This window comes from Sciurus carolinensis, chromosome 14, assembly GCF_902686445.1.
Source record: "Sciurus carolinensis chromosome 14, mSciCar1.2, whole genome shotgun sequence".
Taxonomy (NCBI): Eukaryota; Metazoa; Chordata; class Mammalia; order Rodentia; family Sciuridae; genus Sciurus; species Sciurus carolinensis.
Window position 1 is genome coordinate 35135011 of NC_062226.1, and position 25545 is coordinate 35160555.

General features: G+C 39.2%; 1 protein-coding gene across 8 annotated transcripts in view; it reads right to left on the reverse strand.

Annotated features, from left to right (window-relative positions):
- The window catches only part of Frmpd1 (FERM and PDZ domain containing 1), a 175097-nt gene that overhangs the window by 22230 nt on the left and 127322 nt on the right, over positions 1-25545 (reverse strand). For 7 of the 8 annotated variants that reach the window (XM_047523706.1, XM_047523704.1, XM_047523708.1 and 4 more), the window contains 5 exons: positions 12301-12458; positions 11442-11544; positions 8334-8379; positions 2414-2548; positions 893-1000 (listed from right to left, as the gene is read on the reverse strand). In XM_047523706.1, the coding sequence (XP_047379662.1) occupies positions 893-1000; positions 2414-2548; positions 8334-8379; positions 11442-11544; positions 12301-12458 (550 nt within the window). The remainder of the gene's footprint in view (positions 1-892; positions 1001-2413; positions 2549-8333; positions 8380-11441; positions 11545-12300; positions 12459-25545) is intronic. The other variant, XM_047523710.1, reaches the window with a different exon arrangement.

Here is a 25545-nt window from a genome sequence, read left to right on the forward strand (position 1 = left end):
TTTATGTATCAATGAGGATTAGATAGCATGTTATAATAAAAACAGAAGAAATGAAGCCACACAGACCTGGGATCCTGGCTTTTCTTACTATGTGATTTTAGTGGTTAATTCTCTTAATCTCTCTGAACCTCTGCTTCCTCTTTTGTTAAAATACTTCTCTTATAGAGTATTGTGATAATTTAGGATTATGTACATAAAAAGTTTAGGTCATTTAATATGGCCTTTTAGATAATGGATCTGAAAAAAAAAAGCAATCCCCACCATCAACATAACTGTTATCAATATATCACTCTAGAGGGAATAATAAATTTGAAGGTTCATAATGAGAAATTAACTATTGGAGTTTGTTGCAATTTCATGGGCAGAAGAAAGCAGCCTCAGAACAATGAGGAGCTATACCCAGGACTTCTTTCCTAGTCCCACCCATAGCCCAGAGCTCCCACCAGCAAGCCTTGTCCAGGGTCTGCAGGCATCTGACTGAGAGGGTGCACGAAACCTCTAGCAAGTGTGCTGTACTCCCTCTGCATCCTCTCTATGCTGTGGGATTCCAGGGTTTCAGAAAGTCTGTGCCAGAAGGTACTCACCAGTTTCATCAGAAGTAGTTTCTTTCTTTCTTTCTTTTTATTTTTACTTATTTATTTGGTTGTTTATTTATTTAATTGTGTGTTTGTGTGTGTGTGTGTTACTAGGAACTGAGCTCAGGGATACACTGTACCATCTGCAGTCCTTTTTATTTTAATTTTAGATAAGGTCTCGCAAAATTGTTTAGGCTGGCCTCGAACTTGTGATCCCTCTGCCTCACACCCTGCCAAGTAGTTGGGATTCCAGGCATGCACTGCTACACCTGGCTTCATCATCAAGAGTAGTTCCGGTCCCGTGACTAGTGACGCACCTGGCTGTGTCCACTGACGAGCACTTCCTCAGCAAAGTGCACCTTCACAGGGTTGGTCTTCAGCCTAGCCCTCTTCTCCTCAGTCAGGAAGGACGATTTGGGGACTCCCTAAAAAACATTAACATGACATATTTTAGAAAAGTTCTTCCACAAAAGCCATGTATATCTTCTCATTTCTTGAAAACAAACACTCTGACAGCTGTTATGGATTTCATTAAAACCCACAGGAAAGGATGACATCTCATTTCAAGATCTCTTTTTCTAAAATCTAGGGATCCCAACCCAGACAATGTTTACATGTGTTTGAACAGCTGAAAATTCAATATGGTAGCAAAGAGGCTGTGATATGATGAAGACAGAGAACTGACTTGTGAAGCAGGAGGACTGTGTTCCACCCCAAGTTCTGTTAACTTGACAGTTGTTAGAACTACCTCAAACACAAATTCCCATGAAAGAAAATGAGAGGTGTTGCATGTGTAAAACAAAACAAAATAATTGTGTGACTTTGGTCAAGTCTTTGCTCCTCTCTGGCTTTCAATCTTCCTATCTGTACAATGTGGGAGGTAGAACACCCTGAAGTTCTGACCCCTGTGACTTAACCCTTGGCCCTTCTTTACTCTGTTCAAGAGTAGAAAGATTCATCACTGGTTGGTGTGAGTAAATGTTGAAGCCCTTGGACTGAACTGTATCAAGACAAACTGTAGCATTTGACAAGAAAAATCTTATATGATTTAGAGCAACAGAATGTGATCTTCCTGAATGAAATACACTAGTTCCCAGCCTAGCATCCTATGTTGCCCTGGTCTGAATGGCCCTTTAAGTCAGCCTCTAGAATGTTAAATGTGTAAGAGTCCTGAGATGGAGTTCCTGCCTATGTTCTGTGTAGCTGAGGGAAGAGACACATAATAGCAATCAGGGAAATTGCTGGAAATAATGCTCATAGACATAGATTTATCAACAGACCAACATCATAAACTACACAAAATGAACAAATAACCCTGAAAATGTAATGCAAGAAGAAATATGCATTTATTAGTAACTAGAATCTTGGTGTGACAAGATATATATGATTCAGCACTTCAAATATATAGTTTGCTTTAAAATGACAACATCATTTAGTAGAAGAGAGGGGGAATTAGCAATGTTCCAAGAGAAGTTCACCTGTAGAAACTGGTGGTCTTCCAATCAGAAGGGATAGAAGAGATAAGTAAAAAAGAAAGATCACAATCTAAAGCTAGTGGTAAGAGTATCAGACTACTTTGAATGAGTTTAAGATTCTTTTCCAGGTGAATCTAGGGGGCTCATGGACAAGGTAACAATTGCCATCCCACAAGATAAAGGAATGGATGAAATATTAGGAAGCTAAAGATGTTCAATTATCAAGTTTCCCAGACAATGAATATGGAGGATTCAGAAAAACATGTATTGGTAAGCTTTGTCATTAATTCTTGAAGAAATGTAAGACAAGAGATGATCAGAGAGTTTTTAGGCAGCAATCACGAACAACTAATATGGAGTTACCAAGAATAAGTCAAAGTCAACCAAGTTCATTTTTCTTTTGATGATAGGATTCCAGATTGGTAAGCCAGGGTCCTGTGGACATGGAAGTATTCCTTCATTCTTGTAAAGCATTTGATAATCTCTCCTATAATCCCCCTGTGGAGAAGGCCAAAGGCAGAGCCATTAGGTGGATTCAAAACTGATTGACCTATACTAAAAATAGTTTTGATTTCTTTCTTTCCTCACCCACTCCCACATGTTGGGCACTGAACCCAGGGTTTTGCACGTTAGGCAAGTGCTCTACCACTGAGCTACAACCTGATTTCCAAATGAGAAACTCAGGCTCCTTTTTGCTTGATTTTTATCAATGATGTGTAGCAATGCCTTAGTTGAAGTCAGAGAAAGTGAATAGTGAACAACACAACTTCAAGGTGTTATTCAGAAGATTTCAAGCAGCGGAAATTGGGAGGAAAGATTGAGGAACTTGGAATCTAGAAGAAGGCTGCACAGGAAGTCACCAAGAACACATATAAGAGGGTCTAGGAAGAACTGAAAGGAACAGAATAAAGTGAGCAAAGCAACCCATATAACCATCGCTACCCTAGAGACTCCAAGGAATGAGAAAACAGGCAGAACAGAGGAGAGATGCAGAGAGAAAAGAATCTGCAGGAGGCAACCATTGTTGTCTCTAACCTTAGGGAGAACAATTCTGCCAAGAATTAGGTCCAGAGCCGGATCACGCGAAAGAAAATTAACTGGCTAGTAGTGGGGGAGTCTTGGGAAGAGGACGTTTCCTGATAGAAAGGGAGATGACTGCAGCTGGCAACTCTACAAATAAACCTTTCAGTTCCACAATTCTCTAACTATGAAATCTCAGCATGCCAGAACACCAGGACAAACCGACATGACTTAACAGGGATTAATGTGAAGGGTGGCACTGAGGATCAAAAAAATCAATTGCGCAAGCATGGGACTGAGGGGATTTGGCTTGGAAGCTATTCATTTGAAAACTAGCTCAGTATTTAGTTGAGCACAAGTTTCACCCAAGACAACAGTGTGATTGGGCTTGCCAAAGTATTAACCCAATCTTGGACTTCACTAGCATTCTTGGTGCATTTCAGAAGGGCACCCCCCATTCCCCATGGTCCTTTTTGATCACTGATGGAACTGTGATCATTTCAGGGTGCCACTATCTGGGAGAGTCACTCTGAAACTGTAATCCATTCAGAAAGCTATCAGGGAAGGGAGAGTTCAAAAAAACACATCTATGAGGAACAATTGATAGAACAGTTGTTTAGCCTAAAGAAGAGAAGACCACAGTTACAGTTCTTTGGAGAACTATTTCATACCAGGTAGACTTGTTTTCAACTAGGACTAGTTGGTGGGAGTCACAGGGAAGAAGGGTCTGTCTCTCTTACATTTGGAGCCACCTGACCATGAAACTGGCTGCTTTGAGAAAGAAAGAGCTCTCTTTCATGAAAATGCCCAACCCACAAGACTCACAGAGGTTCCTACATCTGAATGTCAGCACTAGTACCTACCTATCTCGGCATCTAGAACATATTGTAAAACACCCATGTAAGTGCTCTTGGTCAACGAGTACTGTAAGTGGACAACTGAAAGGATATGAGCTACCCTTGATTCTAGGACTTTTCAGCTCTCCCAGGGCTCTGACCTAATTCATCAGAGAGAATTCAGCAGACACAAGCTGATAACATCTGTGTTTTTGCTGAGCTAAGAGTTAATGCTTAAAAGAGCATTAACAGGGACAAGTTGGAAAACATTTCTACATGTTTTTCTAATACCCCTCCACACACTGGGTTACTCAATGTCATTGTATGAAAACAGCAGGGGTTAAGGACATAAAACAGCATAATGTTAACAAGTGTGTATTCTGCAGCCTCCTACCTGGAAAACCACCAGCCCATATCCAATATGAGACAATGGGTGTGTGAGGCCAGTGTCCTCATCCATAAAAGGAGGATAATGAGTATACCTGCCTTGGAAGATTTCCTTTTGGAGACATTAACTATTAGTATTGATTTATTATAAATAATTAATATAAGCAAATACAGATCTATAAAATTAAACCAAAAATATTTTTCCATAAAATTCTATGTCCTAGAGAAGCAGTAATTAATATTCCAACTTTGGATTTTATCATTCCTAATCGATTTCAAGTCACTTGAGGACTCCAAGAATCTACACCTCCTTGCTGAAGCACAAGACACATATGACCATTTTGCAATGCTTGCAAAATGTTTCAGGATGCTTCTGGTGAGAGGCCCGGTGGGGGTCAGGTCGTGGGGGGCAGTCAATGTTCAGGGCATTTCTCAGAGGCACTGAAGGCCATAAAGCAGGCTGATACCTGCTTTCCCTTTAGGACCTCCAGAGAAACAGATTCACATTACTCCTTTCCGGGAAATCTTGTGGGAACCTCAGGAGTGGTAGAGGAATATAGCAATTTCCCTTCTTCCCCACTTTTCAGTTTTTAAAGGATGCTGCTATGTAATGTTTCTCTCCTTACTTAACAAGTGTTTTATTTTGCTCATTTCTTGGAAATGGAGTAGGGAAAAAAAAAATCCCCACCTAATTAAGATTAAGAAGTTCCCCATTGAGATGATAATCAGCTAAATAAAAAGAATGTCTTAACACCTGCACCATCATTTATACTGATTAGCCTTCCCTGTGTTTTATAGGTTTCACATTATTTCACAGGCAAACTGTTTACAATAGAAAAATCTCCATTTATTGTGCATAAAACACTTGGTCTGTCATATTCCTGGCAAACATCTTAATCGTAATTAGGTAGATGTTTTTCCTACTCTATTTCCAAGAAATAATACTTGTCAAGTAAGGAGAGGAGATAATTTCTTTGCTTGTGAAGAGTTTGGACCACAGGAACTTTATATTTTCACATAATGAAATAGCCATCTGTCCCACTGTGCTCTTCCTATTGCCTAGGTGCTTAGGAAATCTTTCTATAATCTGGGACCTGATACATACCCATCCATATTGTTTACACTTTTATGGTTTGTTTTTTATATTTAAATTCTGTAACATAGTGTGAGTCAAGACTGTATTTTTTCCAAATACTTAATGTCCAAGTATGACTTCATTTAAAAAAATTTTTTTTTAGTTGTTGATGAACCTTTATTTAGTTAATTTATTTATATGTGGTGCTGAGAATTGAACCCAGGGTCTCACACATGTTAGACAAGTGCTCTACCACTGAGCCACAACCCCAACCCCAAGTATGACTTCTTGAATAATTGTTTTTTCTCCTCCTTTTTTGGGATGTCATGTTTATCACATTTTAAATTCCATGCAAGTATTTATTCTTTCTTTCTTTATTTTTTGTACTTGGGATTTAATCCAGAGGGGCTTTTCCATTGAACCACATCTCGAGCCCTTTTTATGTTTTATTTTGAGACAGGTTCTTGCTAAGTTGCTTAGGGCCTCACTAAGTTGCTAAGGTTGACTTTGAACTTGTGATCTTCCTGCCTCAGCCTCTTGAGTCACTGGGATTACAGGTGTGCACCACTGTGCCCAGCTACAAATATCTATTCTTGGCCTTTCTGTTTGATTACATTGATATGTTCAATATTTCACCAATATCGTACTGTTTTAATGATTGTAGCTTTATTAGTTCTAAAATCTGTAAAGCAAGGTCATCCTCACTGTTCTTTTTAAAAAAGATCTTGATAAGTCTCACTTTGGTATACTTTGTTAATATACAAATAAAAGTTCCATGAGGGCTTGTTTGCATCAGCGTATACATTAATATGAGAATAAATGATGCATTAAGATATAGTGAGAAGCCGCAGGCAGTGGTGCACACCTGTAATCCCAGTGACTCAGGAGGCTGAGGCAGGAAGATCACAAGTTCAAAGCCAACCTTAGCAACTTAGCAAGGCCCTAAGCAACTCTGTGAGACTCTGCCTCAAAATAAAATATAAAAACGGCTGGGGATGTGGCTCAGTGGTTAAGAACCTCTAGGTTCAATCCCCACTTACCGCCACCCAACCCCCTCCCCCATAAAAAAAAAAAAAAAGATATAGTGAGAATACTTTGTCTCCCCATCAAGGAACTTAGTATGAATCTCTTTTCATATTCAAGACTTGTTTTTTTACATTCTTCAGTAATCTTCCTTCCTTTCATTCTTTGTCCCTTCCTTCCTTGCTGTGGTTCTGGGATCAAAACCCCAGGACCTTACCCCATGCTGATCATGAGCTCTGCTACTGAGCTACACACCTCTCCAGCCCCCTTCAGTGAAATTTTAATTTTCTTCACATAGGGCCCATATATTTCTTTTCCCTAAGTTTTTCCTATTTTTCTATTTTCCCCCTTAAAGAACTAGCTATTGAATTTATAACTTTACAACTTTTCTGTTTTCTAAATCATCATTTAGATTTAGATTATTTTCTTCAGTTGTATTAGTTTTACCATCTTGTTTTCCAACTTCTGGAGCTGGTTATTTAATTGGTCTATTTCCTTATAAACTAATTAAGGTTATGAATTTTACCCTGAGAATTGCTTCAACTGTGCATAAGTTTTAAGAAATAGATGCATGCCTGGGAGCGGTGATACATGCCTGTAATTTCAGCTACTTGAGATACTGAGGCAGGAGAATTGCTAAGCTCAAGGTCAGCCTGAGCAACTCAATGAGGCCCTCTCTCAAGATTAAAAGAAAAGAAAATAAGCCAGGTACAGTGGCACATGCCTGTAATCCCAGCAGCCTGGGAGGCTGAGACAGGAGGATCTTGAGTTCAATGCCAGCCTCAGCAATGGTGAGGCACTAAGCAACTCAGTGAGACCCTGTCTCTAAATAAAATACAAAATAGGACTGGGGATGTGGCTCAGTGGTTGAGTGATCCTAAGTTCAAATCCCCAGTAACCCCCTAAATAAAATAAAATAATATAAAATAAAAAGAACTGGGGATAGAGTTCAGTGGTAGAGTAATCCTGGGTTCAATCTCCAGTACTGCCAAGAAAAAAAAAAAAAAAAAAAAAGAGTAGGGCTGTAATTTATAATTATTTTCTGAACTGTAACAATAGCTTTGCTTTTCTATTTGACTCCATCTTTATTTAGGAAACTGCCCTTTACTTTCCAAAGGGCTGGATGCTTTTAATTAAATTTTTGGCAGTTATTAGTTTCTATTTTAAATTATATTCAGGAAAAGGAACCTATACAGTTTTTCATTTGGGAATTTATTGCATTTTCTTGGTAGCCTGGCATGTGGTCAATTAGGTTAGATTGTTAAATGCATTATAAATTTCTCTATGTCCTTTCTACCTTTTTGCGGGGCGGGGTGGTATCTGTAGCCAAGACTAAGAGGTATGTATTAGTCACTCACAATGAGAATTTTCTGTCAACTTTCCTCCTTGGTAGTTGTTGCCCTTATAACTTGATCATAAGCTCTTTTTCCTGAATCATATAAAAGAGACCCCTTGCCCTGTGGTGGTTCAGGATTACCAGTTCATTCCTGTGCTCAGCTCTGCCACACCTTGCCTTGTAGGCCTCAGAGTCAATAAAACTGTCACATCCAGCACTTCATTTGGTCCTCAGAACAATCCATTAGACACACAAGGCAATCACCGTCATAAACACTAATTTTAAAAAGTAAAAAGGGAAACTAACAATTTGCCCCAGGTGACACCACTCAAACCCATCTTCTGACCCTTAGTTTGGAGCCCTTCCCCACAGTCCCGTCTGCAGAAGCACAGGTCTGTCTCCTCCACTGGGCCAAAAGTCCTCCAGGCCCAGACCATGTTCCTCCACAGCACCTGCATACAGGAGGTCTTCAGGCCACCCACTGCCCAGCAGCTGTCACCCTCTGCCCTTTGACTTTCCTGCTGATTTTATGAGAGCTCTCTTCCAGGGGATCAGGGTCTTGAGGCCAAGAAGGCTGAGACTAATACACAGGACAGAGAGATTTACCGATATGCAGCGAACGACTGTGATTGAAAGAGAATCCTCAGCTTCCCTGAAAAAAAAAGAAAGAATAAAGATACAAACATTCAGTCATTCTGTGTGAAACGTGTGTGTGTGCGCACGCATGTGTGTGTGACAAAAAGACTGATGGCATTACTATAAAGCAGCCTCTTCCACGTGGGTTTCTTTGGCTCTGCAAAACTGAGGATGGCAGTGGGGAAAGTGGCCACCTGCAAAGGAGCGAAGCTGGCCTGAGTGCTCCTTCTGACCCAAGGGAATTTTCAGATTCCACCTCCACCATCTAGTCTACACCACAGTCACTCAACTAAGGTCCCTAATTTAGTCTCATGTGATGGAGAACACATCCAGTTGATACTAGCTAGGCTTATGTCCAAAAAGAGTTTTAAAGAAAACGTGGTAATGACACAGATAAGTTAGGTTGCTATTTCAGAAAACTTAGGGTAAACATTTCACTAAGTAGAATGAATGTCTGTAGTTAAGATTAATCAGATAAAGCCAACCAGTTGTTATGTTTGGACACACCAAGTCAGTAATGAGTCCAAACGTAAACACTTTAGTCTTGATTTTTCTCATAGATTTCAAAAGCGATTAAATCAATCAAATAACTGACAAACCTCCACTTTCTATTAGTGAATGCGATCATGGAATTGACTCATTTTTTTCCCCTTTCTCTTTGCCACTACAGCATAGAGAAGCAGTTTGCAAAATAATGTTATCTGACTTCTTACAAGATGAACATTTAAGCCAATGGCAGCTGGTGTGTCATCTCCTCTAATGAACGAACTCTGAGTTTTCTAAATGTCTGGAGACTCCTCTCCATTTTATGTGATAATGGGCCTCTTCTGAGATAAATCACAATAAACCTAGGTCCCAGTGGCTCTCAAAAAGACATTTTTGGCCTCACAAATATTGGAAGGAGTTAGAAAGGTTTTACTGCCATTCCTGGTGTGTTATTTTGTTTTGCTTTGTGTTTTTTTCCCCCCTTACAACTGCTTTTAGACACTGGAAATGAATTTAAAAAGATAAGCAATCCTGGAATTTTCACAAGCAAGATATGGGCCAGGGCACATGTGCACAGCACACCTGGAGTTACGGCCTGCTCAGAAGCCTGTGATGGCATGCCCCACCCCCACCCCGAGAGTGGAACTTGCTGTGTTGGCATCAGGACCCTCCATCATCTGGGTTTCACTTTCCAGAACGTCTCTGGAGGCAAACTGAACTCCTCAGCGGCCGCTGCTGCCCATCCTGCTGTTCCTGCTCATCTACATCTTTGGGGGTGAAATTCTACCCCCTGTTAAAGGGTCAGCTAAAACACTTCTGGACCTTCTCTGCTTTGTCAAACTACAACTTTCTTCGAAGCTGGAGGAATCTCCAGTATGTATAGCCCATTTCCTCTGCTTTTCTTGAGTGCCTGCCTTCAATCTCAGAGGGGTGTGCACACTACCAGCCTGTAAGTGACTGAGGCGTGGAGCCACCTTGCCCCACAGGGTTTCTTGCCCAGCGTCCGTGCTCAGTGAACAGACAGGTGCTAAATGGTACCTAAACACCCAATTTCTGGTTTATTGCTTAAATGTTAAAAATACATTTGTTGATTCATCAGAGTTTGATCTACTCTGACAGAAATATGAGTAGTGCTGAAAATCTAAAATGCATTTTCTGGAAGTGATCATCTTTAGGAAAATAGCCCAATGACTAGGAAAACAAGCTTCCATGATATCCACACTGGTATTTCTTTATTTTTAAATGAGAAATGTTTTCCTGACTGTCCCACCTACTCAACTTTGTCTCTGGCATTCCTGAAACAATACTGGGCTTGCTAGAAGGGATTCTGTTTTCTATGTTTGGTCAGATTCTCTATTAATCTATTTTTGGCACCAGGGATTGAACCCAGAGGTGCTTTATCACTGAGTCACAACCCCACTCTTTTTTTTTTTTTATATATATATATTTTATTTAGAGGCAGGGTCTCACTGAGTTGCTTAGGGCCTTCCTAAGTTGCTCAGGGTGGCTTTGAACTTGTGATCCTCCTGCCTCTGCCTCCTGAGCTGCTGAGAATACAGGAGTATACCACTGTGCCTGGCTCTGTAAATCTTAAATTAAACTCTGTGTGTGTGTGTGTGTGTGTGTGTGTGTGTGTGTGTGTGTGTGAGAGAGAGAGAGAGAGAGAGAGAGAGAGAGAGAGAGAGAGAGAGAGAGAGACTGACTGTGCTTGCCCTGCATCCTGTACCTCCATTCTCTCTTCTCTGCCTTGTAGCCGTAGTTGCCTGTGTTCTGTGTGGGCTAAGATGATATGCCCTCAGAAATGAATTCCAGTCCAAAGCACATCAGTCAATTCACAGAATGTACAAGTTAGCTTTCACCTAATTCTACTTCTCATCTCTCTCTCTCTCTCTCTATTAAAGTCATTTAAACGGTGTTGAGTAGGAAACAAAAGCCAAAGCCTGCACATGCCACAGGGATGTCTGTTGTCCCTTCCCTCCCATCACTGACATTCCTCCTTTAATCAGGGTCGCCAGTTCCAAGTGCTAACCACATTCACTGATTCAGCTGAGCACCCACTAGGTGCTTGCCCTGGTCTCAGTGATCATGGTGTAGGTAGAAAGTGAGGCATTTACTCAAATCACAATGACACCAAGGAGACAGTTGCAGGTTACATCAGTGAGACTACTTATATGCAGGCAGAACCTGCAAGAACATTTAAGAGATATCAAAAGGATTGAGAAAAACAAACAGATTTGGTATCACTTTAGCTCAGTCTCTGGCATAAGTACAACAAGCCCATCAATCCTTAGAAAGCAGGGCCTCAGTGATATTCATTAGTACACTTCCCACAGTGCCTAGCACAGTGTCTTGGGCACAGAAGGAGTTTGACAAATAAGCACCTGTGATGGCCAAGTTCTGCAGGAGAGCAGAGAGTAACAGCCCCCACCAAAAAGCCACCTCACAAGACAGGGTTGGAACTCTAAAGATCTGTTGCTTTTTCAAAGGAGATTGGACCTTCCTAAGATCATGAGATCAACTATACCACTCCTGTTGCTCATCTTGCTCTGTGATCATGTGTGCAGCTCCGGATGATGGGAGACAATTTGGTACCTTAGAATGTCAACTGCTCGTTCACAGGAGAGGTCTTCAGCAGTCTCATTGTTCATTTGGAGGATCTGATCACCAGGGAAAAGCTTGCCATGAGCAGAGCCTCCTGTTGGACAGAAAATAAGTAATTGGTACTCAGGCCAGGAGTGCCCAGACCCCATGTGTCACAGAGGCACAGCTGAATGGCAGCCTGAGTCCCCTGGGCACTGTTTCATATGGAACCTACTGTTCCTCTTTATAAGCCATGGATAATGTATCTATCATCCATCAACTTCAAGGGATGTAAAGACACTATTCTGAGAAAGAAATCTTCTAAAAGCAAAAGAGCTGGTTAGTGAAATCTACTATATTCTTCTCTGAAGGACTCTGTTGTGTCTCTGTGTACATGTGTGTGGGTAAATTGAAATTAATATATTTTAACTAGTCCCAGATTTAACATCACTACATATGAAAACAAACACTAGGTTTTCCCAGCCTGCTCCTTCCACCCTGGCACAGCCTATATTTCACAGACTCAAGTGAAAACAAATCAATAGTTTCTATTATTGTCTGCCCAGACTGTTGCCAGCTAGAAGCACAGCAGGGTTCAAAGAGAAGGGCAGCTTATCTAAATACTTTCATTGCCCTGGCCAGGTGGTTGGGGGAGGACAGAGGCTTTGGGGGACCTGGGGGTCTTGGGGCTCCCTTCCTCCTAGCACCAAAGAAAGGTGCAAAGCCCAAGACAGAATGAGGTCAGAATTTTCTAACTTCTTGGAGGGCAGCATTTTATATCTTTTCTTATGGGATAGATTGATGGGAGGAGACCCAGGGCTACTTTCCCCCAAGAAGCCAAACCCTTTCACATTTTCCAGTCGACCCTTACCTGCTGTGACGGCCACCACTGTGAGAGGAAGGCTCTCAGAAATGTGAAACCCATAGTCCTGGAGGAGGGCATCTTTATCTATCCTGACTGTGTGCCTCACAGGGGTGAGGGCCTGGGGTGGGTTCCCGGGAGGCGCATTGGCTGCGGCAACTTTAGCCCTGGAAGAGAAGGAGTGTGTAAAATCAGAGAGAGGGAGGATACCCGTTGGTGGCCACAAACTGGGTCAGCCCCAGGCATGATGGAGAAAGATGCAGAGCCGAGCCAACATCAGCTCTCCTCTTGAGAGGGATAAGGCACAAACACCACTAATTACAAAACCACGCAGAAATTAACCCTGTGGGTTTTTGTTTTTGTTTGGTACAGGGGATTGAACCCAGGGGTGCTCTACCACTGAACCACATTCCCAGCCCTTTTTACTTTTTATAATGAGACAGGATCTCTCAGTTGCTGCAGCTGACCTCAAAGCCCCCAAGTTGCTGGATTACAGGTGTGCACCACTGTGCACCTTAGCACTGTGCTTTAAAAGAGAGGTTGTGAGGTACTGTGGGCACTCAAAGTAGGTGAAGTTTCCACTTTGTAGGGCAGGAGATAAGAAACCAGGGGAGCATTTGTTACATGGGAGAGGTAGGATTTGGGCCACACCTTGAGAGGTATCTATGGTATGTCTACACAGCCCAGATCCTGGAACTCATATTTGATATGCTGCAGACTTAATGAATGGTTGGATGGATGGATTGATGGATGGATGGACAGATGAACAGAGAAGTATTCCAAGCAGGAGATACTGCTGGAGCAGAGGAACAGAAAAAACACATGGATGGTGAACAGGAACAAGGAGTTATTTGGTTTGAATGTTTGATGATGGCTAACTTTATAGATGGATTGTTTCTTTGGGGATTTTTAAAAAACTTTCTGTGTGTGTGTGTATTTTTTTTCTCTATGATAAATTTCACTTTCCTTTAAGCTTTGTAACTGTGAGTATTCCAATATGAAATTCTGGATTGCAAGGACTCTGTATAGTAATCTTTGCAAGCATATATATTCTCTATCGAAATGCAGGTTAACTTGAAAATTGTATTTTCTCTTACACTGACAAAGTGAGTGACAAGTTATTTTTCATTTGTCTGTAGCAAATGATTTTTTTTCCTTCTAAAAACAGTGGTTCTTTCTGAGTAAGGTCAAATAGGATGGGATGAGGTGTTTACTGTCATTAAAAACTGCAGAAATGTGGAGAGTAACAGCTTCCTTGGGGTTCTGCAGTTCAGGTCTATCATTTATTCTCATCCATTTACCAAACACTGTCAGGAACTGGGCCTAATGAAACAGGACCTCACTTATGGGAAAATCACCTCTGTCATTTATAATGGTCTCGAATTTCAACAAGAATCAGGAAACATGAAAAACTGTTTCACAGAGTCCAAATGCACACGTCAAGTCCAAGTGCAAAGCCTCCTGCTTCATGCATCATCATCAGAGCAGATTTAGACTCTGTCCAAGGTGACATAAGCCACACAGCTAAGATAAGCAGAGAGAGGATTTCTTCTAGGCAAGCACATGGGTAATACTGAGAAGGGACAGCAGAGAGACCTGCTACAAGGGAAGACACAGAAAACTGAAAATTTCCATTGAGTAAAGCCTGTAGCTCTTCCTGGTTTAAAAATAAAAACCTTAAAACAAAACAAAACAAAACAAAAACCTTAAAACTATACAACAGCTGCCAGACTCAGTGGTGTGTACCTATAGTCCCAGTTACTCAGGAGGCTGAGGCTGGAGGATGAGCCTGGAGGATTGTTTGAATCTAAGAATTGGAGTCCAACCCTGGGCAACATAGAGAGATCCTCTTTCTTGGTCTTGCTGAGTGGCTTAGGGTCTCACTAAGCTGCTCACAATCCTCCTGCCTCAGCCTCCTGAGCTACTGGGATTACAGGCGGGTACCACCATGCCTGGCAACATTTGCCTTCTTTTTTAAAAAGGCCACAGGATCTGAGTGTGGTGGTGCACACGTGTAATCCTGTGGTTCGTGAGGCTGAGGCAAGAGGATTGCAAGTTCAAGGCCAGCCTCAGCAATAGAAAGACCCTGTCTCGAAATAAAAAATAAAGCCAGGTGCAGTGGCGCATGCCTGTAATCCCAGAGGCTCGGAAGATTGGGGCAGGAGGATCTCGGGTTCAAAGCCACCCTAAGTAACTCTGTGAGATCCTGTCTCTAAATAAAATATAAAAGAGGACTGGGGATGTGGCTCAGTGGGTAAGTGCCCCTGGGTTCAATCCCCAGTACAAAAAAACAAAACAAAACAAAAAAAAAAACCCACAGGATAAGGATACCATAGACACTACTACTCTTAAATGAAGCAGGAAAAATGATTATACTCTTAATCAGGGAGGAAAAAATGGTAAGAAGTCTAATAAGCATAGAAAAATGTGAAAGCACCTTTTTTTTTAAAGCAGATGGTGACATATGCCTTGAAAATGATAAGCAGAGAGACTTTCTAATGCTATAAAATAAGTAGAGTTGCAGGATAAATAACACAGCCTAAAAAAGCATTCAACAGGGGCAGGAGGTGAGGGTTAGCTCAGTGGTAGAGCTCTTGCTTAGAATGTGGCCGGCCCTGGGTTTAGTCCCCAGCACCACATAAAACAAAACCAGAGCAAAAGCATCCAACAACTCATTAAAAACAGATTAGCTGAATGCACATCAGGTGCCAGGCATTCTTAATGAGTTGATGCTCAACAGCTAGAAAGGATCCAAGTCATAAAATTAGTGGTGTACATTAATTTAATACAGGGTAAGAGAGATTTATTTAAGAATACTCTAACTTCTTCTGAAGCAATAAAAGAAGATGTAAGTAATTGGGCAAAAGTTATGCTGGGTTCCTGGTTGGAAAGATTAAATATTGAAAAATAAAAACCCTAAGTGAAAATATTGATTTTAATTTTAATATAGATGAAAAAATCCTTCTGGATTACAAAATGAACTTGAGAAACTGACAGGAAGAGTAGTGGTAATGACAATAGTAATAAAATAACATAAGCACAACTGTATATTGGAAGATAATTTAATAACAAGATAATTTGTTTTCTTTTACATCTCATTCAAACCTCTTGACAAATGGGTGAGGTAGGTGTGATCATTATCAATATTTTATAGGTAAAAAAGGAGACAATTTTATGTTGACAGTTTTTAACTTGGTTAAAGGCAGGTTTCAAATTGGGGCTATTCTCTTAATGCCTATGATATTAATAGGCATATCATACAACTTCTAGGGCATAGCTGCCCAAATGAAATCTAAGGCAAGTCTTAGACAGAAATTTAAGTTTTCTAGTAGACATGTGAAAAAAGGAAAAACAAGTAAAGCGAATTAATCAATTTTAGCAATATATTTCAATTTAACTCAATATATCTAAAATACTATTGACATGTAATTAATTCAAAAATTATTGATGCTTTACTCATTTTTTATATTATACCTTCAAAATCCACTCTGTATTTTATATTTACAATGCATATCACTTGGAATCTATTTTCATCAAAAAAATTTACAGTTGAAAAGTAAACTTTCAGGTCCAAATTGTTCCAAACATACTTAAAAGTTTTTCCATAACTGATTGTCATTCTTCAATTTTAAATTAATTAAAATTAAATATTCAGTTCCTTGATCACACTAGCCATATTTCAAATGTTTAAGAGCTCTCTGTGGGTAGTGGTGACCATACTGGACAACACAAATCTAGAATCTATAAAAATGCATGAAAAATGAATGAGACTCCTATATGTGAAAACTGTAAACATCAAAATTGTGATTAATACATTAAAGTAAACATCCAAAATGTACTTTTATGTCAATTTGTCAAATCTTAAGAGTCACAAAAGCTATTCATTGTGAGATATGGGTACACTTCATGTATCGTGCATGATATCATGTAGACTTGGGCCTCCAAACAGAGCTATATTTGAACCCAGATGATTTGAATTGGGAGCCTGAGCTCTTAACCTCTAAATACTTCTGCAAGTTCAACATACAATCACACATGTGAGATCTCTCTTTCACAGATCATAGCTTCATTGTGCTCCTATTAGACAAGGGCAATGATCATAAATGCATGCTGTGACTTTCATCAGTGAATTTGAATAGAGATTCTAGAAAACTTTTCTCATGTCTGGCAGTTCTCAAGTATAAACATGGAGCATAATATGTCCATCAATTTTACTCCTGGGTATACATCCAATGGAAATAAAAATATATGTCCACATACAAACTTGCCCATGAATGTTTATAGCAGCACTGTCTATAACAGTCCAAAAGTAGATACAACTCATCCACTAAAGACACAGATTAAAAAATTCCATGACAGAATATTATTCAACAATAAAAGGCATGAAATACTGATGCATGTTATAACATGGATAAACCCTGAATGCATTATGCTAACTGAAAGAAGCTAGTCACAACACATGTTGTATGATTTCACCTATGTGAACTCTCCAGAATAGCTAATCTATTTTCTTCTCTAAAAAATTTATGGGCTGGGGATGTAACTCGGTTGGTAGAGTGCTTGCCTCACATGCACAAGGCCCTGGGTTCAATCCTCAGCACCACACACACACATACACACACACACACACACACACACACACACACACACACACAAAAAAATATATATATATATATATATGGCATATGTGCATTTTGACACATTGTACACAAATGGAGCATAACTTCTAATTCCTCTGGCTGTACATGGTGCTGAGTCACAACAGTAGTGTGATCATATATGTATATGGGGTAAAAATGTCTGTTTTATTCTACTGTCCTTCCCTCCCCACACCCCACCCCTCCCCTCATTCCCCTCTGCACAATCCAAAGTTCCTTCATTCTTCCCTACCACTGCCCACTATGGATCAGCATCCGCTTATCAGAGAAAATATACAGCCTTTGATGTTTCAGGATTGGCTTATTTCGTGTAGCATGATATTCTCCAACTCTATCTATTTACTTACAAATACCATAATTTCATTCTTCTTTTAAGGCTGAGTAATGTTCCATTGTGTATATGTACCACATTTTCTTTATCCATTCATCTGCTGAAGGATATCTAGGTTGGTTCCATAGTTTGGCTATTGTGAATTGAGCTGCTATAAACATTGATAGTGCTGCATTGCTGTAGTATGCTGATTTTAAGTCCTTTGGGTATAAACCAAGGAGTGGGATAGCTGGGTCAAATGGTGGATCCACTGCAAGTTTTCTGAGGAATCTCCATACTGCTTTCCAGAGTGGCTGCACCAATCTGCAGTCCCACCAGCAATGTATGAGTGTGTCGTTTCCCCACATCCTCGCCAACACTTATTACTGCTTGTATAGAATAACTAATCTATAGAGACAGAAAGTAGATGAGTAGTTGCTTAGGGCCAGGGGAAGGAGGTTTGAGAGGAAATGAGAAATGACTGTTAATAGCTGTGAGGTATTTTTTTGGGGTGATGAAAATCTTCCAAAATTGATTGTAGTGATAACTGCACATTTCTGTGAATATACTAGAAATAACTGAGTTGTATACTTTAAATGGGTAAACTATATGAATACAAATTATATCTCAATAAAATAATAAGGAAATAGGTTAAAAACTAAATAAGTAAATTTATTCAAAAAAATAATATCCTAGCCAAGCATGGTGGTGCATGCCTATAATCCCAATGTTTCAGGAGACTAAGGCAAGTTCAAAGCCAGTCTCAGCAACTTAGTGAGGACCTAAGCAACTTAGCAAGATCCTGTCTCAAAATAAAAAATAAAAAGGGTTAGGGATGTGACTCAGTGGTTAAGTGCCCCCTGGGTTCAACCCCTGGTTAAAAAAAAAAAAAAAAAAAAAAAAAAAGAAAGAAAGAAAGAAAAAAAGGAAAAGAAAGAAAAAGAAAAAGAAAAAATATCCTGCTGGGTGCCATGGCCAGTAATCCCAGTGGCCTAGGGAGACTGAGACAGGAGGATCACAACTTAGCGAGGCCCTAAGCAACTTCGTGAGATCCTGTCACAAAATAAAAAAAAAAAAATTTAAAAAAAAAAAGGACTGCAAATGTAGCTCAGTGGTAAAGTGCCCCTGGGTTAAGTTACCAGTACCAAAAACAAACAAACAAACAAAAAATATCATGGGGGGAGAAAGCTCATAATATGAATATATGAAGAACAAGCACAAATGCATATGGTAAATATCCAGGTTTCATGCTCAAAGCAAGTAAATTGATGATTCTTTCATGTAGAAACAAAGCTGGTAAATAACACAGAAAATGTACAACCTTATTAATTAGGAGCAAAACAGAAAGGGCTACAGAGTACTATTATATTGTCTACTAAAGTACCAAATATGAATAAAAATAAGGCCCCACATGTATGGACACTGAGATTTAAGGCTAACGACATAAATTGGCTATTTCATCTCTCTAGGAAATAAATCAGGGATATTATAATGTGAATTTAAAACTTGATCATTCTCTTTGATCACCTGTTACTCTTTGGACTAGTAATGAACCCAAAGGGAAAATATAATTTGCACTAGACTATGAGTTGCAGATGACATGATTCTATATTTAGAAGACCCAAAAAATTCCACCAGAAAACTTCTAGAACTCATAAATGAATTCAGTAAAGTATCAGGGTATAAAATCAACACCCAAAAATCAAACATATTTCTATACATCAGTGATGAATCTATAGAAAGAGAAATTTGGAAAACTAACCCATTCACAATAGCCTCAAAAAAAAGAATAAAAAAAAATTTAAAAAACCTTGGGAATCAAGCTAACAAAAAGAGGTGAAAGATCTCTACAATGAAAACTATAGAACACTAAAGAAAGAAATTGAGGAAGACCTTAGAAGATGGAAAGATCTCCCATGCTCTTGGATAGGCAGAATTAATATTGTCAAAATGGCCATACTACCAAAAGCATTATATAGATTTAATACAATCCCTATAAAAATCCCAATGATATTCTTCATAGAACTAGAAAAAGCAGTCAAAAAATTCATTTGGAAAAATAAGAGACCCAGAATAGACAAGGCAATCCTTATCAGGAGTATCAGTGCTGCTTTCTTATCAGTGAAGCAGAAGGCATCATATTACCAGACCTTAAACTACACTACAGAGTCATAGTAACAAAAATGGCATGGTATTGGCACCAAAACAGACACATAGACCAATGGTACAGAAGAGAAGACACAGAGACAAACCTACATAAATACAATTATCTCATGCTAGACAAAGGTGCCAAAAATCTACATTGGAGAAAAGATAGCCTTTTCAACAAATGGAGCTGGGAAAACTAGATATCCAAATGTAGCAAAAAAGAAATTAAACCCCTAACTCTCATTCTATACAAAACTCAACTCAAAGTGGATCAAAGACTTAGGCACTAGAACAGAGACTCTGCACCTAATAGAAGACAGAGTAGGCCCAAATCTTCACCAAATATAATTGTCCTTAAACTTTGTATTCCTTGGAAGCAGGAACCACATTTTATCCCCCTGAAGTGAAGAACTCTGCTCACAGGAAGCATCAGTGCTTATTGGGCAAATAAACAACAAAATACTACACATAGAAAGCATGGTACCTCTAATATAGTTGTACCTCTCCTATAATCAGCAAAAGGTGAAAATGTATATGAAACTACAATAAACAGCAGTTTGAAAATAAGTCACAGAGTTCAATGCTTGTCATTTTCCTTTATGTTTGCTTAATTTGATGCATTGCTCAGCCCTATGACTATTGTCCTAACCAGGACTCTTCTTCTCTATGTTCCAGAGCTCAGTAAATGGTATCACGAGGATGTTGGCAGTTGCTCAAGTCAGACTCCTGGTAATCTCACTTGACCATTCCCCGCTCTCATTCCTAATATCACATCAGTCCCAACATCAGAAGATCTCTAAAGATGTCTGTTTATTTCCATCTCCACATCGACCTTTCTATTTCAGGGCCCTACTACCAGGCCTACAGATTTCGGCAATAGGTTCCTGACTGGTCTCCTGCTTTTTCTTCTTCTTTCTCCCAAATAATTCTCCATTTGGCAGGCAGACATATTTTATAGATGAAAACTTGTTCATGTTGCCCCTGACTTAATGTCCTAATTCAGACTGCTGAATATGGCTTAATACCACCTCTGCTCATCACTCCAGTCTCTAAGACCAAACCAGTCATTCTCTTTGAAACTTCTGTTCTGATCAAACTAGTCTCTTCTGAGTTCCTCAAACACATTGGCCTCTGGACAATTTCTTCCCTCTGTGTGCACACACACATTCTTTCTCTTGTTCTTCTTTTCTTTTCTCTTCTTTCTCTCTCTCTCTCCCTCCCGCTTCTTTCTTTCTTTCCCCAACATGCCTAACCATGTAGTCTATCTGTCTAACTCCTTCTCAGACTTTTGAGTAGATGGAAATATCTACTGAACACATTGACTGTGCCCAATAAAGCAGACATCCCTTTTTGAAACACACACCATATTCATAACAAACAATGCAATGTTGCTTGTCCTTTCTAGAGCGTAATTTGCATGGAAAGAACTGAATATTTCTTGTTCCATGTGCTGAACTCAATGCCAGCCATGGAGTAAGGCTTAATAATTGTCCAGAGAACAAAAGAAAGAACAAACCTTACCACAGGGTTTCAAAATGGAGAACAAAAGAAAGAACAAACCTTACCACAGGGTTTCAAAAGAATCCATTTTGATGCTTTCCAAATGGGTGGGCTTCAGCTATCTGACACTTTCCATTTGGAAGGGGGTATTCTTCAACAATGGTGGACAAATGAGGCCCTGCTGTGTTGACTAATCCCTGGACAGTGTCAGTGGCTTTGGCTCAAAGTCTGGATTTGACATTTTCCCCAAAGGCCATGTTCTAGCTTTTGTTTGGAAAGGGATTACCTAAGTACATGACCAAACTGTGGCCTCTCTCACAGGGAACATTTAATATTTGACAGTAAGCTGAAGGAAATGATTTCTGCAACAAAATTTCCTCCTCTGAAGCATCTTATAAATATCAAACGAAGTACTGATCCAAAAACATATGTCTGCTGCCTTGGTAATGATTTCAAACTATAAATCTGAGGTCATTTCTGTGATCTTACTCTGAAAGTGCATAAGACTCATCATCACACTAATGAGATTCCTGTCAGATAACCAGATTTACCCCAAGGTAGAACCAGAAAAACATGTTAAATTTATCATGAAAACAGTCTGGTGTAGGCTAATTCTAAATTTCACAGGTCATAAGTTCATATTGAGCAGATCAATAACACTGAGAAGAAAAATTACCAGATGGAAACAGATTATGTTTCAAATCTTCTCTGGCTTTTTATCTGCTCTCTGATATGCTGGAAAAAATATATTTTACCTCTATCCTGTAACAACAAAGAATTCACCTTCATGTTTCAGCAGGATGTGGAGAAACTATTTTGAATCTATGTTTAAACACTTTATTGTGTTCGACTTGAGCGAGTTTAAAAGCTAAATTTGATATAAACTGGATTTTGTAATTTAAAGTCAATTCAAAGAAAGCTGAAAGAGAAGCGGGCTGAGTCTGTATCAGAAAGAAATTTAGCATGTAGCCACAATCAGAGGAATGTGCTTGTGGTTGTGACAATTTCTAGGGTGGCATTCAACATAGATATTGCGAGCACAATGCTCCTACAGTTTAGAGAATGAAAAATTCTTCCATTATTACTTTAAAAATAGGATTTGGGAAACAATGCAACTTTGTGGATGTAATTCAGGAAGCTTCCAGGCTGTTCTCTTCAAATTTTTCCACTTCTGCCCATAGGTAAAGAAGCAATAAAAAATTGGTACCTGGAAGGGTTTGCTACCCCACCAGGTATATTGAAAAGGTCAAATAGTTAGCCTTATAATTATTAAATTGGCTGTTTATAGTTATAATGAACAAAAAAATTGGGAAAGTGTATAAAATCAGCAGCAAGGGTGTCTGACACAAGATGCTATCATGTGTATATGTATGCATATGTGTGTCTGTGTGCACATATGTGGGTGTGTGCACATGTATGTATGTGTCTTGTTCCTGTGTGTGCAGACATGTGCATGTGTCTTTAATAGTAAAAGATTCAAGCTAAGTTGAAAGAAATCTTCTTTTCAAATCCTAAAGATAAAAGCAAGCAGTAACAAAGAAGGTATGAAGTTGCTTAAGGTCTTTATACTTCTTTAGATCTTGTCCCATAGAAGTAACATTTCTAGATTAAGCAGAAGAGAGTTCAGCAAATCTCATGCTTAATTGATTTAATAATGGAATTAAATGATTCTAAAGTTCATATAGCAGAATAGGTAGGTAGAAGTAAAAACACTGAAAACAAGAAATAAGAGCCTAGTTTAATAGATAATAAGATGTACAAAGTTATAGTAAATAATTTTAACATAGCTGTGTTAAAAATAGGAACAGAATAAAAATGGAACAGAATAGCCCAGAAATGTATTCCATCTCTCACTTGGAGACAAAGGAACTTCATATACAACAAAGGAGGGGTTGGGAAAGAATAATGCAATTGAGAAGGGAAAGATCACTCATGGTTAATGGTGACGCAAACCATTACTATCTCAGAAAAAAATCGAGATAGATCTTCCTTTCCTAGCATTTACTGAAACTCAAAATCAAAGACTTATATATGAAATATTTTGAACTATTATACATAGAGTTGAAAATTAAAGATGAACATGAAGATTTTTATAAGCTTGGAAGCAATCAAAGAAGTCATCCAAGAAAAGAATACTATTTAATACTCTATGAAAATGGAAACTTTCATAGGGAAAAACTGCCATAATTAAGTGGAAAGTTATACTATAATCTAAGTCTTTTTTCTTTCCTCCGTTTCCTTCTTCTCCTCCCTCCTTCCTTCCTTCCTTTCTTGGTGCTGGGATCAAACCCAGGGTTTGCATATGTTAGGCAAGTACTCTACCACTGAACTATACCCCCAACCCCATTTTATCACTTCTATAGTCATATAAACCTATAGAGAAGATGCAAATTTAAATGAAAGAAAAGTGACTAAAAATTAATTTGTTTATGGTGTCATTTCACTATGTTATAGTTTTTATTAAGCAGTTTGTAAAGCTGGGGATTTAGCTCAGTGGCAGAGCTCTTGCATGTGTGAGGCCCTGGGTTCAGTCCCCCAGTACCACAAAGGGAAAAAAAAGCATTTAGTATTGCATTGTTGTTGTTATTGTTATTATTGTTTGTATTAATTTTTTATTTGTTCTAATTGTTTATACAGGACAGCAGAATGCACTTTGACACACTGTACACAAATGGAGCATAACTTCTCATTCCTCTGGCTGTACATGGTGCTGAGTCACACCAGTAGTGTAATCATACATGTACACAGGGCAATAATGCCTGTCTCATTCCACCGTCCTTCCCATCCCTGCCACCCCCACCCCTCCTCACTTCCCTCTGCACAATCCAAAATTCCTTCATTCTTCCCTACCTACCCCCACCCCACTATGGATGAGCATTCACTTATCAGAGAAAACATTTGGCCTTTGGTGTTTTGGGTTTGGTTTATTTCACTTAGCATGATAGTCTCTAGTTACATCCATTTACCTGCAAATGCCACAATTTCATTCTTCCTTAAGGTTGAGTAATATTCCATTGTGTATATGAACCACATTTTCTTAATCCATTCATCTGTTGAAGGGCATATAGGTTGGTTCCATAGTTTAGCTACTGTGAATTGAGCTGCTATAAACATTGGTGTGGCTACATCACTGTAATATGCAGATTTTAAGTTCTTTGGGTATAAACCGAGGAGTGGGAGAGCTGGGTCAAATGGTGGTTCCACTGCAAGTTTTCTGAGGAATCTCCATACTGCTTTCCATAGAGGTTGCACCGATCTCAAGTCCCACCAGCAATGTCTGAGTGTACCTTTTCCCCCACACCCTCGCCAATACTTATTATTGCTTGTATTCTTGATACTCTTGACTGAAGTAAGATGAAATTTTAGAGTAGTTTTGATTTGCATTTCTCTAATTGCTAGAGATGATGAACATTTTTTCAAGTTTGCTGATTGATTGTATTTATTCTGTGAAGTGTCTGTTCAGTTCCTTAGCCCATTTATTAATTGGGTTATTATTATTATTATTTTTTTTTGGTGTTAAACTTTTTGAATTCTTTATATGACATTGTTATTGTTGTTTGACTAATTTACTCTGGGTCAATTCACTTAGAAGCAGAGGTAAAGTTTAAATTTTATGGAAAAAATGCCAATTACAGGTAAAATAAGTACAAAGTTGAAAAGACTGAATTTTTTTTTAATTCTGAAAAAAATAACAGAATATGTATGCAAATTGATATGACTGAAGATGAGCATCTGTTTCCTTTTTTTTGGACTACAGAAAACATTTCAATGTACTTCCTTCATTGCTAGCCCCAGCTACCAGGAAACTCAGAGCTAATAGTATTAAAATGCTAAATCCTAAGTCTAATTGGTTGGAAATCTATAACATTTCTATTTCCTCTTTAATTTTTCCTACATGTCTTAAAACTGTTTGCCATCAAAAATTTCTCTGGAAGGAGGAGGGATGGAAATTTCAGATATATTAAATAAATAATACAGTCCCTTACTATGAAAGCCCTTTGTCAGTAAAAAATGTATTGAACATTTATTACAGAGTAGGCACTCTGCAAGGGCTGAGGATACTTGGTAAAACAAAACAGTCATGTCCATGGTCTCATCCATGACACGAGGGTGAGGGGAGAAGGGTCACAACAAACAGGTGACAATGAATAAGTAAAGGTGGATGTTATTACCAAGCGTGGTGAGTGGAGGAAACGGGATGGACCCATTGTGCTTCAGAAGGTCAGGAAAGGCCTTGTAAAGAAGGTGATGTTTAAACAACCTGAAGAATAAGGATCCACCATAAAAGAGAAAAAAGAACTTTGTAGGCCAACTGAACAGTGAGTAAAAAGGAAGGAGCTTGGTTGGTTCCAGGAATGTGAAGGAAGTACCATGATGGAAAATGCTAACCAAGCCTGCAAGGGGACAAGGTGAGCCAGGAAGGGACTTGCAGGCAGTGGCACAATGGAGGTGAACCACTGAATTGTTTGGGGTTGGAACTGGGGGCTAGTTCAAGGACGAGAACCATTTGCATTTTGAAAGGTCTACAGAGTGGGAGGGGGAAGAATAATGACCATGGCAGGGTGCCTGGGGACAGAGATCTGAGATACATTTGAAGGCAAATCAACAGGAGCTGCTGATGGGCCAGATGCAGGGCAT